This window comes from Danio aesculapii, chromosome 16 (genome assembly GCF_903798145.1).
Source record: "Danio aesculapii chromosome 16, fDanAes4.1, whole genome shotgun sequence".
Lineage (NCBI taxonomy): Eukaryota > Metazoa > Chordata > Actinopteri > Cypriniformes > Danionidae > Danio > Danio aesculapii.
In genome coordinates, this window is record NC_079450.1 from 31,399,716 (window position 1) to 31,416,438 (window position 16,723).

At 35.1% G+C, this 16,723-nt stretch overlaps 2 protein-coding genes across 2 annotated transcripts in view; one reads left to right on the forward strand and one right to left on the reverse strand.

Moving 5' to 3' along the window:
- On the reverse strand, nucleotides 1–13,354 carry LOC130243090 (NF-kappa-B inhibitor delta). The gene is made up of 12 exons (XM_056475139.1): nucleotides 13,350–13,354; nucleotides 11,579–11,777; nucleotides 11,464–11,494; nucleotides 11,155–11,378; nucleotides 9,091–9,323; nucleotides 7,186–7,291; nucleotides 6,950–7,096; nucleotides 6,824–6,875; nucleotides 3,988–4,160; nucleotides 3,148–3,264; nucleotides 471–635; nucleotides 1–308 (listed from the first exon to the last, which is right to left on the reverse strand). The coding sequence occupies exons 1-12, from the start codon at nucleotides 13,352–13,354 to the stop codon at nucleotides 237–239; spliced, it is 1,524 nt and encodes a 507-aa protein (XP_056331114.1). The 3' UTR covers nucleotides 1–236.
- Nucleotides 6,783–16,723, forward strand: part of si:ch211-79k12.2 (uncharacterized protein LOC568844 homolog) — a 25,435-nt gene continuing 15,494 nt past the window's right edge. Inside the window, exons 1-2 of the mRNA XM_056475622.1 lie at nucleotides 6,783–7,110; nucleotides 9,115–9,284. The gene's annotated coding sequence lies outside the window, so the exon portion shown is untranslated. The remainder of the gene's footprint in view (nucleotides 7,111–9,114; nucleotides 9,285–16,723) is intronic.

A 16,723-nucleotide genomic window follows, 5' to 3' on the forward strand; every position in this document is an offset into this window, starting at 1 on the left:
TCATTGCCTTATTATAAACAAATTTGCTTGGTGAATGTGTAAAAACGAATGTATACTTGGGCCATAATTATCTGTAAAAAGATCCATTCAGCCAATCAAATTCTAAAGGAAAATAATATAATTTGAACATAAAATGTTTTAAAATTGTAGTTTCGTGAGCATACTGTGATTTAATCCAGATAACTGCATCTCTATTGGAGAAGGTGGGGAACGCCGGAACTGAAAATCAGTCCTAGTCACTCTTGATCCTGTAAGGATGTAATACGCCGCCTAGAGGAGGCACTTTTCTTCTTCAAGATTAGCTTGAGCTGAGGAAGATAAAAAGAAAATGTCAGCCGGTGTTTACTCTATTCTTTTCACATCATGCTTTTTTTAAATAAGCTCCAGTACAATCTGAACAAGACAATTGTTTTTAGGGCACTGTATGCATAAGTGCTTCTGAATGCTGCTAATAAAGCAAGGCTGCTTACTCTCTCTCCTTTGTCTCCGCTCTGCAGTAAATGAGCGGGCTGGTCATTTTCCAGGTTGCGGATGCTGGGATCAGCACCATGTTTCAGCAGCAGCTGGATCAGTTCCTCCTGATAGGGATTTCCATGCAGCCCTGCAGCCATGTGTAGAGCAGTGTGTCCATGAGCCTGAGAGGAGACAAACATTACACGGAGTATGATATATATGCACTCTTGTTCATTCTTTACTTTATATGTCCCACAGTTCATATGAGAATAAAAGTAGCGATAATTGATTAACATTATTTTGGGTCCACTCTGCTGTTAGTGACTTGTCTTTGAGGGATACTGCGCATTGTGTTGCCAAGTTTGCCATTTTCCTGCAGAGTTGAGATACTTTCATATTATTGCCACAGGCAGAAACGTGCAATTTCAACTGAATGTGAAAACAATTTTAGCCAAGATGGACACAGCTGGGCTAGCTTGATTAGCATCGTTTTTTTTATGAGGATCTGGCAACCATGATTGCAGATGGTGTTCCATTCACACTATAAATGATAACATTAAATGTCTTTTCAATACAGGGTCTACAACAATACACAAGCTCAAACAGTTAAATCAGGGGGTGGCTAGCGTGTGTGCACTTAGGATGTCCACTTTTGCTATTTTAAGGACAGGAAAAATGCTCTGCGTGCGTGGTCTAAAAATATATCTTTATTCTCTTAATGAGTTATCTCCCATTCCTTTCAAGAGTGAGTTGTGGTCACAACTGTTGCATTAAATATATACATAGCAGACTTGTGGAAAACCATGGCAGACAGTGGAAAAACTGAACGCTTCATTAGTGAGGAAACAGACACATGTTGAGATGCGAATGAGCCAGATTCCACCAAAGCACCCTGAAGTGAAGAAGGCATGGAAGGAGGTAATTGTTTTTATATTTATGTAGACAATAATCTTATTTTACATTTTAATCTTTTCATTTTTCATTTGGAAAGATGTTTGTGCAAATGCGATGTGGACCCAAGTAGAGGTGTATCGCGCACTATTGGCTTTAGAGTTGCTTTTAATTGGTCAATAGCGTGGCCTATTTCAGTTGCCTCATAATAGCAACATGCCAATAATTCAACTTTACACACCTCCTTTTCAGACCAGCATGCTCGTAGGAATACAAATGGGGTCAAATACATTTGATACAACTTGTGGTGCAGAATGTGAAAATGATACCAACGCCAACGGCCTAAACTAAACTAGCAAAAAACAGTGCGTGCTATGACCCAATGAGCTGTTCACTCAACCAATTCATTCAAAAAGAATGAAAACCATTCACAAAGGAAACAAATTACTGTAATGAGTGAGTATCTGGGTCAGTCACTCAACCAATTTGTTCAAAAAAACTTTTTTAAAGGAATGAAACAAATTACTGGATTAATGTGTGAGTCATTGGGTCGTTCAGTCTAATGATTCATTTTAGAATTTTTTAATTAATAAATGCAAGAGCATAGAATTGGCATGGACGGAGGGGATGTGTCCCCACCAATATCTGAAATGTCCCTACCAATAATTTAATCATCTTTAAAATAAAATGCTTCGTCAACAGTGTTTTTGTGCAGTGTTTTATTTATTTTACATAATTAAATTTTTTATTATTAAGTACTTTATTCATGTTTTTAAAAGTGCAAAACAGAATTTGTGCTGTTCAATGCATGCACTCTAGGTATGTATGGCCCCACCAATGTCAAGAGCGAATCTACGACCTTGAATAAATTTAAACCAAATTTTTGTGACTCAGAGAATCATTTAAACAATTTATTCTAAAACTTACAATCATTCAGGAATGAAATGCATATTGTATTTTAAGTGAGTCCATTTTGTTTAGTTTTTTACTAAACTAATTAGTTTTAAACAAACAAAAATTTAATTCAAATTTTTAATCAGGAACTTCAAACATAATTTGATAAATGAAGTGAATTGTTTACAGAGTTTGTTCCATACAACTTAGAGATGAAATTCCTTTAATTACGAGCGAGTCTTTGGGATTTTACTCAAATGATAACATAAGTTGACATACGTCTTTCACAAAAACAACTCATTAAAATGATTCCAAGAACAAAACGGATATTTTTGTGAGTTTTGCTGATGGAGTAATAAACAAGACAACTTCAACATTGAATATAAAATGTAAGCTGTTTATCATAAACATCTCATTCACATGTGCAATAGTCTGAGGCGAGTGTAAAATTAGCTACACTGTAAAACCCAACAGTCAACCTTATCAAATGGAATGAGTGTTAACTCAAAAGTAACTGAAAGTTAATTCTACTCATTTGAAAAGAGTTTTGAACTCAGTGTTGAACGTAATGAGTTAAACACCTCATTACTTCAACTTAAATGTAGTAATATCACAGTACTCATAGATTAGTTTTGTTACTCAAATGGTTTGTAGCAATCGGTTTCCTCAAATGGTTTGAGTTCTCTACATTTATTGGGTTTTACAGTGCTCAGATTGCTCCGTTTACTCAAATAGATTAAGTTCAAAGTACTCATGAGGATTAGTTTTTGAACTTTAATGTTTTTTTGCAATCAGTTTCCTCAAATGGTTTGAGTTACCTTAACTTATTGGGTTTTACAGTGTACTTAAATAAGCTTTCATATGTGCATGATTAAAATCAATATAATGTTGTCATCATGTGTCTCTCACTTTCAAGTTGATGAACTCCTGCATATTGGGGAGCTGATGGCCTAGAAGGACACGCACAAGATGGATATTCCCCTCCTTCACTGCCAGGTGAAGAACTGTCTTGTTGCTTTTGATTTCCTAAAAAAGAATAAAAAGGCAAATTAGTCAACAAAGTGAAACTGAAGAGACTTCAAAGCTGGCATAGTTGAGGTTTCCTTCCTGCGTGGCAAAAGGTAACCGCACTATGCGGAACAATGACAAAATCAGTTGTTTGTCTGTCTGTCAGAAAGGAACATTTGGGAAAGATTTGATTCCTATATGGTGGAAATATATACCACAGTGTGTAAATATCAGTACCTGTGATTCTTGTTTGCTGTTGCTAACTTTACAAAAAGTAACCATGTTGAAAAAATGGTAACATTGTATATTTACACTTCCATTTAAAAGTTTTAATGGTTTCTATAGAATATTATTTCTTTAGAACTGAGATTAGAATTACTTCTGAAAGACTGAAGTTATGACAATTTAGCTTTAAATAACAATAATAAATGTACTTAAAAATATAAACAAATTAGAAAACTTTAAAATACCAAAAAATATCAGAAAACTTTATAATATTTAAATTTCACAATAAGACCCAAATCTTTCAAAAATAGAAGGATTATCTCTATATACTGAAAATGATTCATCAATAAATATTTTTAAATGCTTTACTGTGGTATTTTTCATAAAGTATGTTAATGTGGTTCTGTATATCTATTAAGGCAACTTTTGGCAAAGATGAATTAAAATGACCCTAATATTGTTGGTTTTAAACTGTGATGAAAATCTAAAACCCTAAAAAGCCATTAAAAAGAATACCTGACTGAGAATTGAAGCTCCGGCATTTATGAGAAGCCGTAAGCACATAAGTTTATCTTCTGCTTGATTCTGCAGACTGCCATCAGCCAGCCATGTTGAGGATGAGGAGGAAGCGTTTATAGCCTTCATCGTGGCACTGTGAGAGATCACTACACAGTGCAGAGGAGTCAGACCTAAGGACAGACAGTAAAATCAAGACATCTCCTGACATGTTACTGTGACCATCAAAAAGGTAGGTGACGTCTGTTTCTTTAGTAAGAGATTAGAGAAGTTTTATATAAGTATTATATAAAGAAAAATCCTGCATGTTTTCTTCAAAAGCAGCAATTTCTCTTCGACTGAAGAAAGAAAGAAAACTAACATCTTGGATTAAGAGGGGGTGAATAAATTACCAGGATATTTTTATTCTATAAATGCTAATCTCCCTCAGACCATCCAGTAGAAGACTAAAAGGAGAGTTTATATATAATAACTTTAACAGTTAAAAGCTATACACTATAACTAATAGACCTCTTTCATGACTCCTTTAAAGATCATCAGCATCTTAAATCCTTGAAAGTTTTTAATATGTAGAAATTAAAAAATAAAACATATGTATATATGTAGACGGGTCTGCAACTAGCGCTCTTTAGCTGCAGGACCAGATGGCTATCGCCTATATCGGACTATCTCCACATCCCCTGTTCCCATCCCTTGTTGCGATGTTATGTCTATGTCTATGTGTTTATATGCTTGTTTGCCTGGGCTTTTCCCCCTGATCTCACACTGCCCTACTTTAAGGACAGTCTAGGAGGGGCTTTTTTCGCCTAATGTATCTTATATCCTCTTTCTAAAGCTACCTCTCACCTGACCTGTCTTCCCTGAAATGTGTTAAGTTTGTGTATGGTCGGGGGGTCCAATTTCACTACATGTAACAGTGCATGTGACATTCATTCATTCATTCATTCATTCATTTTCTTTTCAGCTTAGTTTCTTTAATAATCAGGGGTTGCCACGGCAGAATGAACCACCAACTCTTCCAGTATATGTTTTATGCAGAAAGTGCTCTTCCAGCCACAACCCAACACTGTGATGCCACGATGGTTAAATGTTTCCAACATTTTTCAAAATATGATATGAAAAAGGAGACTCGTAAAGGTTTAAAGGAGGAGTAAATGATGGCAGAATTATTATTTGTGGGTTAACTATCACCATAAAGAAGTTTTTAGCTGAAACTGTGGGTTTTGTTGATTTATAAAAATGCAGGTCAATGAGTACTCAACTTTGAGAGTAAGACAAACAAACAAACAACTAATATAATAATATAAAATAATAATAATATCTATGGCTCCTAACATATCATTGAGGTCTAATTAAGTGAAAGGATCTGCCACGTCTCAAATGTATCTTCAAGACCTTTGTCTATTAATTTTGCCTTGCCTGCATTTTTTACTTTATTTTAGAATTTACCAACAACCACAGAAGATACGATTTACATACATTGTGGGTGGTCTAAGGGAGAATGAAATTAGGAATTAGTGCATTTTCAGGGTAAAAATACAATACTAATTTACTCTCTACCTCAAGTCTTCCTTTCTTTCTTTCTTTCTTTCTTTCTTTCGAAAAGAGAAATGAATGCTTTTAAAGTAAACATGCAGGATTCATATAGTGGACTTATAGTGACAAGTAGTTTAAACGTCCAACTTTCAGTTTCAATGCAGCTTTAAAGCACTCTAAATGATCCCACCCAAGGAAAAGGGGTCTTTCCTAGAGAAACAATAGGTCATTTTTAATTTAAAAATAAATATTTGTCTACTTTACAATCACTCATCTGGCACCAACTCAGAGATGAAAAGTACATACATAAAAAAAAAGGACAAATAGCTTTGCTAGACAAGACACTTATTATTTAAGTATGACCATTTATAATGCTTTGAAGCTGGACTGAAACTGCAATTTTGAACGTCTCTGTCACAATATGGCAAAAAATCCTGCAGGTTTTCTTCAAAAAGCTCAATTTCTTCTTGAGTAAAGAATGACAAGGAGGGTGAGTAAATAATCAGGTAATTCTTATTTTAGAAGTGAACTTATTCCGGTGGCACGGTGGTGCAGCGGGTAGTGTTGTCGCCTCACAGCAAATAGATCGCTGGTTCGAGCCTCGGCTGGGTCAGTTAGCATTTCTGTGTGGAGTTTGCATGTTCTCCCCGTGTTCGCGTGGGTTTCCTTTGGGTGCTCAGGTTTCCCTCACAAGTCCAAAGACATGTGCTATTCACCTTATCCTTCACGTACGAGGGGGCGCAGCCATTGGAATCGTTTTTGCCCGAGACTTTCGGTCTCATTCACTTCAATTCATTTTTAGACTTTAAAAACAGTTCGGTTTGCTGGTTGATGTTGCAAACTGATGTTTTCTTATTATATTAATTGCTACGTTGTCTGTTTAGTCATAAATGCATGTAGAGTAAGTAGTTTGACCGTTTTGTGCCGTTTATTATTCCTAATCATCTCTCCCATAGGCAACTTGAACAAAGTTCAAAAACAATTGCAAAAACGAGCGCACTTCCGCATCAAAGAATAAGGTCAATAGGTGAATTGGGTGAGCTGAATTGTCCGTAGTGTGTGTAAATGAGAGTGTATGGGTGTTTCCCAGTGATGGGTTGCAGCCGGAAGGGCATTTGCTGCATAAAACATATGCTGGATAAGTTGGCGGTTCATTCCGCTGTTGTGACCTCTGATTACAAAAGTACTAAGCCAAAAAGACAATGAATGAATGAATGAACGAACTTATTCTCTTTCAGCACATTTGAATTTCTGGCTGGATCTCACTTTAATAGGGTTTAGACAGTGTACAGTTTTATACCTTCAAAATTACGAGCCTCCAGGTCCAATCGGCGTCCAGCATAGAGAATAACCTATTAAAGCACAGTATTTTTAGATGCATGCTTTTGCGATATTGATTCATTAGCATGTGGTGTATTTCTCTCACCTGCATGACCCGAGGGAATCCATACGTTGCTGCCAGATGAAGAGCGGTCTGACCATTGACGTCACAGATGCTGATGTCTGCCTCAAGATAGAGTAAATCCTGCACTATGTCTGGTTGATTGGCAGTTACAGCCACCAGCAAAGCAGTCTGGAATACAAAAGGTCAGTGAATGCATTAATAAACAGAAATATCATCAATCATTGTGGGTTACATTTATCCAGTTTTTCTAAATTCACCTTTCCCTTGTGTTCTTTGGAGTCCAGCTTCCCCAGTCCATTAAGTTTCTCTGCTGCAGCAAATGCATACTCCCTCAGGCCTTTGGCTGTGTAGATATGTAAAATGCTAACAGGAAGGAAAGACAAAGTTTCAGATCTCATTTCAAGTGCAGAGCTCACGTTTAAATAAGGCTGAAGCTCACACTGTGGTTTCATTAGTTAAGAACTTTGAGCACCCTTCTAGTGAAGCAACTACTGGTGTTTTGCTGATCATTTCACTGAGAAATTTACATTAGGACAGTATTTGAACTAATTTGAATGAATGTTGTTTGGGCAAATAGAAGTCTTAGAAGTCGGTTGATTTAAAATGTATTGCTTGTATTCATGATATGTGCACTTTGTTTTACAGTCCTGTTTGGTGTTTACATATTAAGGGATAATAGTCATTACATTATCTGGTAACAACTAGGTATTTACCTAGGTACTCTCCCTAAACCTCCCCCTGAACACAACTTTAAAACTCACCTTATATGACCCAGTACTTTCGTAGGTGAGTTTACTGTAAGTACATGGTAGGTACATGTACTGTAAAATACATGCAACCATATAGTTTTAAAAAAGGTTTAAAAGACAAAGTATATTTTTCCATAATTATTATTATTCAGAATGTTTAATTAACTTAGAAATGTAAATAACAAGTACTGTAGGCATGGGACAATAATTGATAATTGGAAAAGTCAAGGTTTTAAAACCGCCCAAATATTCTGCTATTCCGTTCCTATGGTATATGTAAGATTTATTTATTTTTATCTCCAGCAGAAAAGATATCCAAAGATTGTGTTGTAAATTGTAAAGAAATCTGTGTTTTTGAATCAAACGAAGAGAGCAGAAGTCAGTTGTTCACTTTGATTCATTTAACCTGACATGTTTACTGTTCCAAAAATATTTTAAATGTTTCTTGAAATAAAATATATTGAATTTAAGGGGGAAAACTCTGTTTTTTTACTCAGAAATTTAAAAAGAAAATATTTTAGAGCAGTAATCACAATACTGTAAAACCGTGATATCTTTATCCAAAGTTATAATACTATCAGATTTTTTTCAAGTTAATTTGTTTAAACATTTTTTTTTTTTTTGCTGTTTTTCTGCTTTGGTGAGAATAATAATTTTTAGTTAGTGTACTCAGGTGGTTTATAGGCATGGGCCAGTATAAGATTCTGACTGTATGATAACCTTGGATAAAATTCATCATTTCACAGTATCATGGTACTGTAATTACTGCTCTAAAATATGTTGTTTTTAAATGTCTGGGTAAAAAAAAAACAATTGAACACATATATTTTATTTTAAGAAACATTTAAAATATTTTGGACCAGTAGCTTTGATGGTCCATTTCAGCTCAAGAGACTGTCGCCCTAAAAACCTAAATAAAATAGTTGTAAAAAACATGTAAATAATAATTAAAAAAAAAGCTTACATATATACTGTAGGAACAGTATAACATAAAGTTTTGGCGGTTTTAAAACCTTGACTCTTACCAAACAATAGTAAACCTTGAAAATGGTTATCGTCCCATCCCTAGTGGTATACCCTTTTAAAGTCCACTTATAAGGATAGTTCACCCAAAAATAAAAACTCTGCCATCATTTACTCATTGTCCACTTGTTCTTTTGAACACAAACTGAAGAATGATGGAAAATAAGCAGCCAGTGATTTCCATAGTAATCTTGTTCACAGTACTAAGGATGTACATTATTCCAACATTCTTCAGAATATCTTGTTTTGTGTTCAACAGAAGAAAGAAGTTCCTAAAAGTGTAGAACCTTTTGAGTTTGAGTAAATGGTTTGAGGTCTGCAACAATAGATCATACTTTCAAATGTTTTTTAAATCTCCACCCTGAACGACATTCACTAAATGTTCCTTACGTGTCTCCGTCATCGTCCTGCCAGGTGGTACTGCTGTAATCCATGCTCTGCAGGAAGACTCGAGCCTCCTGCAGCTTCACCATGTCCATCTGTGACCTAAACGCCTGTAGGCCGTACGGGCTTAAATGATCTTCCACTCGGGACTCAGATGGCCAACACAAGCCTGAGCTCTGAACCGGGACCGTCCCAGTCAGGTCAGTCACTGCTGCAGTTACAGGGCACTCTGTTAAAGACTGTGAGAACAGAAAGACAACAATCAGATCATTTTTACCCCATCGGCCATATGAATTTTCATGCTTAAAATAGTTTAGATACTTTAAGCCACGAGTAAACTGACTCTTATCTTTTAATTCAAGGTACGTGATCGCCTGTCAGCTGCTAAGCTTCTAGCACCGCATTCTTTCAAATGCATTTCTGCCAGTGTGAGTAAATATTCATCACGCTGGTACCACAGAACTGATCTGATGGCATCTTTTTGCATATATAAGTAAACATGCAAAAAACAGAAGGAAAGAGCCATATTTACATGTTTTGGACAGTCACAAAAACAATATGAATCGTATATAAAGAGAAATGTCTGACGGTAACAGAAAATGTGTCAGTTGGGGAAATAAGACATTGTTTCATTCTTACCTTCAAAGTCCTAAATGACACTGACACCACAAATATTTAAATAAGGACAATAATCCATAGTTTAGAACCATACAGTGTGAAATCTCGACATTTGAATAGACAGGATTAATGGGTAGCTCCAGGTTAAATATGAGATGTGAAACACAATAATCCAGAATTTTCTTTATTTGAGGTCTGAGGTGTCAACTGTGAAATGCCCTGTAGCTCTGTGTTCCTCAACATGTGGGTCACAACGCATTTTAAGAAGCATTTTAAGAGGATCGCAGAGTGTCCTTGTGATCCTTGACTTTAATTTGGAAAGAAGTGTGAAAGCTGTTGATGTTTCGAGTGCAGTTCATATGTGAATGAGAAATCATGTGAAGAGTTCAGATGCAAAAAACCTCTAAATCAGAGATACCCAAAGTCGGGCCCGCGGGCCAAAGTTGTCCCACTGTAATCTTTGATTTGGCCCACCACCCCATCTGAGCATGATGGAGAGGGTTGGGGTGAACGCATTTAACAGATCCTCATTTCTAATTTGACGTAACCTTTTTTGTTTGTTTGTTTTTTTACTGAGCTACAAAAAAAAAAAGGCAAACTCAAATGAAATGTTTCAATTAATGTAAACAAATCTATGTTTGTAAAACATTCTGTCACTCGACAAGTAGAGGACTATGCAGAAGACATCAGTGAGCAAATCCAGGCAAAAACTAGCATAACTCCATTCTGTTATAAATTAGATTTTGTTTTGTTTTTACTGTAATAAGATCATTATAAAATGTAAAAAAAAAAATACTGTATTAGTTAATATAAAACAATGCTTTCTAGTTATTTTTAATATTATTAAATAATTTAGGAAATTACTCATGGCAACTACAGTATATTTAGCTTCGGCCCACTAGCCTCAATAAAGTTTGGTTTTTGGCCCTTCAAAAGAAAATGTTTGGGCACCCCTGCTCTAAATGCTGTCTGACATTTCAGCCTCCTATGTTTATGTTCAGTTATTTCACTTTTAAGGCAATGAAAATAACCTATTCATAGCCATGAACATAAAATTACTGAGCCTGCACACAGGAGCCCGAGGAAATTCAGATGGGATGCAGCGGCTACGATTGTTAATTTTCAATAAGATAAATGCAGAAAGCAGCAAAATGTGCGGTTTTGGCAACAACATAAGTCCTGCTTGTTATACAGCACTCTCAGTGCACATTCATTACATTTCTGTTTAAAAAATGGCTTTTTAAAAAATTAAAAACTGCTTTTATTCTAGCTGAAATAAAACACATAAGACTTTCTCCAGAAGAAAAAATATAATCAGACATACTGTGAAAATTTAATTTGGAAAATATTTTAAAAAGGAGGAAATTTAATAATTCTAATAATAATTATTAGTTAGAATCTAATAATTCTAACTTTAACTGTGTATGAGAGAACCATTACTGTGGTCCTTACGTATAGCTGTGTTGTCTGGGGATCCTGGCATTCTTGGATTTGCTGTGGGCTGTAGCCACTGGGAAGTGTCTGTCCAGTCTGAGTAAAGTTTGGTGCGCTGGAAGAGCTGGACATAAATGGGAAGGGGCTGCACTGCTGTATGGAGGAATGTGCCTGATGAATGCTGGAAACATCCCATCTATTGTATCGTACTGCTGCCATGTCTGTGTAGCTTACACTGGTTCCTGCAAAGAAAACAATCATCTTAAGAATCTAAACAAGTCCAATTTTGAGATCTAAATTCTCGATGTGTGAGACGGTCATTCTTACCGGCTGTAGGAGATTGTACTGATGCCAACACCTGCTGGAATCAATTTGGAGGATGATTAATGTTGTGAGATGATTAAAGCCTCAAGACTTTTGTATTTTATTATGCTTGACTCACTGGGACAGAAGCTGCTCCACCAGCAGTATAAGATGCTGTCGAGCAGGATGGAGGTGCTGAGGTGGAGGTTTCTCTCTTTCTCTTCTGCTCCAGGAGTTTCTTCACTGTGGGAAGAGGGTAACACACCTTTTCCTTCGGAGCTGTGGAAACAGATTTTTTCTTTACTGAAGCTATAACGTACAGAAGACTGGGATATATTCTGAATATAGTCAGAAGATTTTTAGAACATTATAGTAAAGATAAGTGAGATAAAGCACATTTCAAGTAGTTAAATCATTAATTCCATCCTTCCATTAGAAAAAATAGCCTCAGAGAGTGAAAGTAATAGAAGACTCCTATGGGTGTAAGATGCCTAATCTGATGGAGCTCAATGAAAACAGACTGGCACTGTTTCAATGCACAGGCTCATTTTTGTTTATTTTATATTTATATATGATCATGACTTTCTTACGTACACATACAAATATGCTAATAATTATCTTTCACTGTGAGAAAATGTTTATTCTCCTTCCATATGATAAGATTTCTTTGACAGAGGAAGAAGCATTTGAAGCATAACCAACATAAGTAATTAACAAACAGGGTTTAAATACTACATGAAGGTTTTACCAGCATTTCAACTGTTAATTTTGGAACATATATTTTACATTTAGACATTTAGCAGGATGCATTTGTCCAAAGTGACTCACAATTGAGAAGGCATTCAGCGATTCAACAAGAAGAGGCAATTATACATAAGAACTGTTAGTGCTCAGATAGAATATTTATAGAGCGGAAAGTGTTTCTACAGGTGGTTTGTCAAGCCCACTCACCAGTGTAAAGCACACTTCATATACTGTAGATATTGTTCAGTGATATAAAAATCACTAAATCACTATCAAAAAGTAAATTACAATTTAAAATACAAATACAAAATTTAAAATATATATATATATATATATATATATTTCAACAACCCTTGGTCAGCATAAAAAAAGTTTTTACATTTAAAAAAAACGTAGCGTAAATATGATATATCTACATTTTTATTGATGTATTGAGCACAAACGTTGTTTCTTTGTTCTTGTTCATAAACATATTGTATATCATATTAATTTAGTATATTGTATATTCATTAAATATGTAATTTATTGTACGATAATATAATGACTAAACTACAATCCTGACAACAATCCTGTTCAAGCAAATAACAGACTCGAATAAAAACAAATACTACTAAATATATAATTTTAAGCTTAAAACAATGAATGAGCTGAAGAAATGTTTATTTTTATTATATTCCAGATAAAAAAAAGCCTTTAATTTTTCAACTGCAAAGTAATTTAAAAGCAATCAAGACAAGTAAAACGTTCACATCTTGCTGATCCCGTTTATTGTTGTTATTTTCAGGTAAACCCGATCAATTTCTCCAGTAATATGATTTCCTCAGGGCCACTTTAACACCAGCTGTTGATATGACACACACAAAAAAGGTATTTTCTTAGTCTTAGTCACTAAAAGAAACTCAAAGACAAGAATGCAAATATCGGAGGTTTCCAGTAGGCATCGGTTACGTCTTCTAGAGCAGAGGGAAGGAAAGTTTCTTCAAAATCTTGACCCCAAACGTGAGATAAGAAAAGAAATTTCCGCCAAAGGAGCATAATGCTCATCCTCTAACCCGTGAGGAAGGCACTCCATTTGGAAAAGAGGTGGTGAGGTCACGTCTACCTGTCTTCTTCCTCAGAAACGCTACGTCTGTTTCACACAGCACTCTTTCAACTATTTCCTTTACTCCATTACGCTCTTTGTGTCAAACCACATCCTTCTGCAACGGTGACGTATAGGCTTCAAGGGGCCCATCAGAGGTGTATGAACAGATACTAAACACTGATTCAGAGTCAGATATGATGCCTTCCAGCCGTTGCACTGAGTGATAGCACTGAGCTGAAAACAGCGTCAGACATCACAATTAAGATGCAATACTTCTTCTCACCACCGGGGATTAAAAACAGACGAAATAATACAGATAATAACTGAATTAGTGCTTTTAATAAGTTTTTTTTTCTGTAGAAGAAAACAGTTTTACGTCATTTAACTTTTTAAAAGGTATGTCAGAATATGTTATGCAGCTCCTAAATGTAATAAAAGTTCTGTCTGTATGTACAAGCCTAAATGTTATATCACTGTTTTTGTTAATTCCTCTATTTATAGCACAGATACAATAGCTACTTTAAGTGTCTCGATCTGTAAGGTATTCCTTTACAGGAAAAATCACTGGTTTCCCCAAAACATTATGTAATTCTTATGGTGATGGGGATTCAAAAGAGGAAGGCAACTTTGGTTTAATCAGCATGGAAATTCCACTGGCCGAAACCTCGAGAGGATCATTCCTTTTCTTATCTCTCTTCTTGTTTTGTTCTCCATTCCAGTTCAAGTTAATATTTTTTTATATTACTATTCAAGTTACCATTTCTCAGCCTGTTCATTTTTAAAGCTCACTGTCTCAAAAAATACTGGTCTGCTGCTTATCAGCGTACATACAGTGGTCATATTAAATGACTCAAGGTAAAGAAAGATGCTCTTTCTGAAAATACACAGGTCAAAAATTAGGGTTTAAACAATGACGGACTTTGACAGATATACAAATTCATGAGGTCATGTAATAATGTCTCAGGATGAATCATTTATTTACATTGTGTAGGCGATACATGAGTGAGTTCATGAAGCAGTGGGTTACCAGGGTAATATCATTGTCATAAATGACCACAACCATTCTAGGGTTACAGTGGTTATAAATATATAAAGCATTTACATCATAAAACTGTGTAACACTTTCCATTGTTTCTCTATTGGAGCCTCAATTTTTTTTTAGAATTGGTTGTAAAAAATGAAATTACAAATGAGTGGTCATAATCCTTAACCTATTTATTTTTATTAAAGCAAATGTTCATAAATAAGCCATGGGCTTGGTCACTAGTAGGTTATCAGTTAACACACTTAGATGTTTAAAATTCTAAACTAGTTAAAAAGTATAATCTTAACATGTTTGAGAGATGTTGAAAACGTTTTAAAATAACTCCTGCTCTCCGTACATAACTCTCATTGTGGTGAAACTTGATAGTTTTATAATTTAGACTTGATTTGTTTTATCAATATATTATTAATATTAAAGGGTAGCCAAGTTTTAAGTCATATCCATTTAAGGAATGAATGTTAAAACGATGTTTAAGAGATGTTGAAAAAGAGTTAGCAGTCCTTAATTCATGTGACTACGTTATACTGACATTTGAGAGACGTTGAAAATGTGTTCTCCCCTCATGGTAGAAAATCTCAATTTGCTAGCAGGTCTACTTTTCTTATCAAATGCAATGAGGGTCACATGACACTATAGGGGACATTCTACCAGAAACTTACTTTTTTACTTATAAAACTGTGACAGAGCCTGACTTAAGCTTGTCGTCCTCAAAAAAATCATATGATGCCACTTCCGAGTTATAGCCTTAAACATGTATTGCACATATTTCATGTTAAATTTAATGCATATGTGACAGGATTGACAGAAACATGGGGACAAATGCACTATAAAACCCAAAAAGTTAAGGTAATTCAAACCATTTGAGGAGACCAATTGCAACAAAGCATTTTAGTAAAAAACCTAATCCTAAACCTAAGTACTATGAACTTAATCTTAGTATGAACTCAAACCAACTGAGTACTGTAAAACCCAATAAGTTACAGCAACTTAAACCGTTTAAGTTAAAAAAATAATCTTTACGAGTACTGTGAACTTACAAGTTGAAGTAATTAGGTATTTAATTAACTCATTACCTTCAACACTGAGTTTAAAACTCTTTTCAAATGAGTAGAATTAACTTTCAGTAAATTTTGAGTTAACTACACTCATTTCATTTGATAAAGTTGACTGCTGGGTTTTAGATTGTGTAAATTTATTTGTATTATATATTTGTAGAATTTATATATGATTTAAATTTTTTAATCAATTGATGTGAATAACAACTTAAACTTGCTATTTCTGAAGTTTCCCCCCCACTAAATAACAGTTTTTAGCTTAATAAAACTATTAAAGCTGCAGATTCAATTGAGCTGAGGACAAGGACAATGCCAGTGTTTGTACAGTATGAAGTCTGAGAACCAAATTAATGGCATATTTACTGAACAACTCATAGAAATCAACCATCAGTCCATTTTTGAAAATTTTCAGATAATGTCCCATAGGCTACCCTACACATAATGTGCTTTGAATGACCGAAACTTAAGTATAAGCCGAATGACCGAAGCGTAATCGATCGGGATACCCTCGCACCTCTAGACGGAAAACCCTGACCAGTGAGTCACGCGCGCGTGGGAGTCTCGTGGGGATTCCGTAGCGCTCTGATACACACACACACACGCACACACACACACACACACACACACATAGACAGAGTAGCCTACATCTATTTACTACTCGCTTAAATCTTAGGTAATAGTTTATTCCTACGCTCTTTATCTATTCCACAAGGCAATTGTTCCACTCATAAAAAATGGCATCATTTATAGTTGACAGTTTTCTTTTCATTAGTCTCGTACTCAGTCTTTCTCTTCTTAAAAACAGGACCGACACCCATTAGAGGAAGCGAAAGTCAGGGAGGAGTAATTTCGCAAGGGGGGTTGTCCAAAAAGCTGTTAAAATGAAATCGGTCACTCACAGCGCTATGTTGTTGGGGAATCCTCATTCAAATGAGCTCATTCTATTTTAAACGGACACACACCACTGAACTTACGTCATAAATTATATCTTGTAAACAGCAAAACAAAAACGTAGTAATCCATTAAAAACGTTGTTACGACCATACTTGATAGCTTACGCCTTGTTAAAATGACTTAGTTAACGCTTAATAGTATAAGATTAAAATAGGTCGAAACTTGCCTTCAATCTCATTCGTTGAAAACCTAGGCAATTTAATATTCACACTAACGTATTATTTAATAGACGTAAACCAGGTTGTACGACACAAAACATTAGTCTGTATAAGCATTATTCTTTAAAAGCTTACACAGGTAGAAAACTTCGTTTAAAGTAATAACTACAGTTAGCATTTGTTTACAGTGTAATAGTTATTTTCTTTTGTCTCTTTAACCACTTCATAAAATCAACATTTAGGT

Coding starts and splice junctions, on each gene's coding strand:
- LOC130243090 (XM_056475139.1), bottom strand. Junction 4,161..6,823: donor GGAGGCTCGTAATTTTGAAG/GTATAAAACTGT, acceptor GTCTGTCCTTAG/GTCTGACTCCTCTGCACTGT. Junction 636..3,147: donor AGGAGTTCATCAACTTGAAA/GTGAGAGACACA, acceptor GTCTCCTCTCAG/GCTCATGGACACACTGCTCT.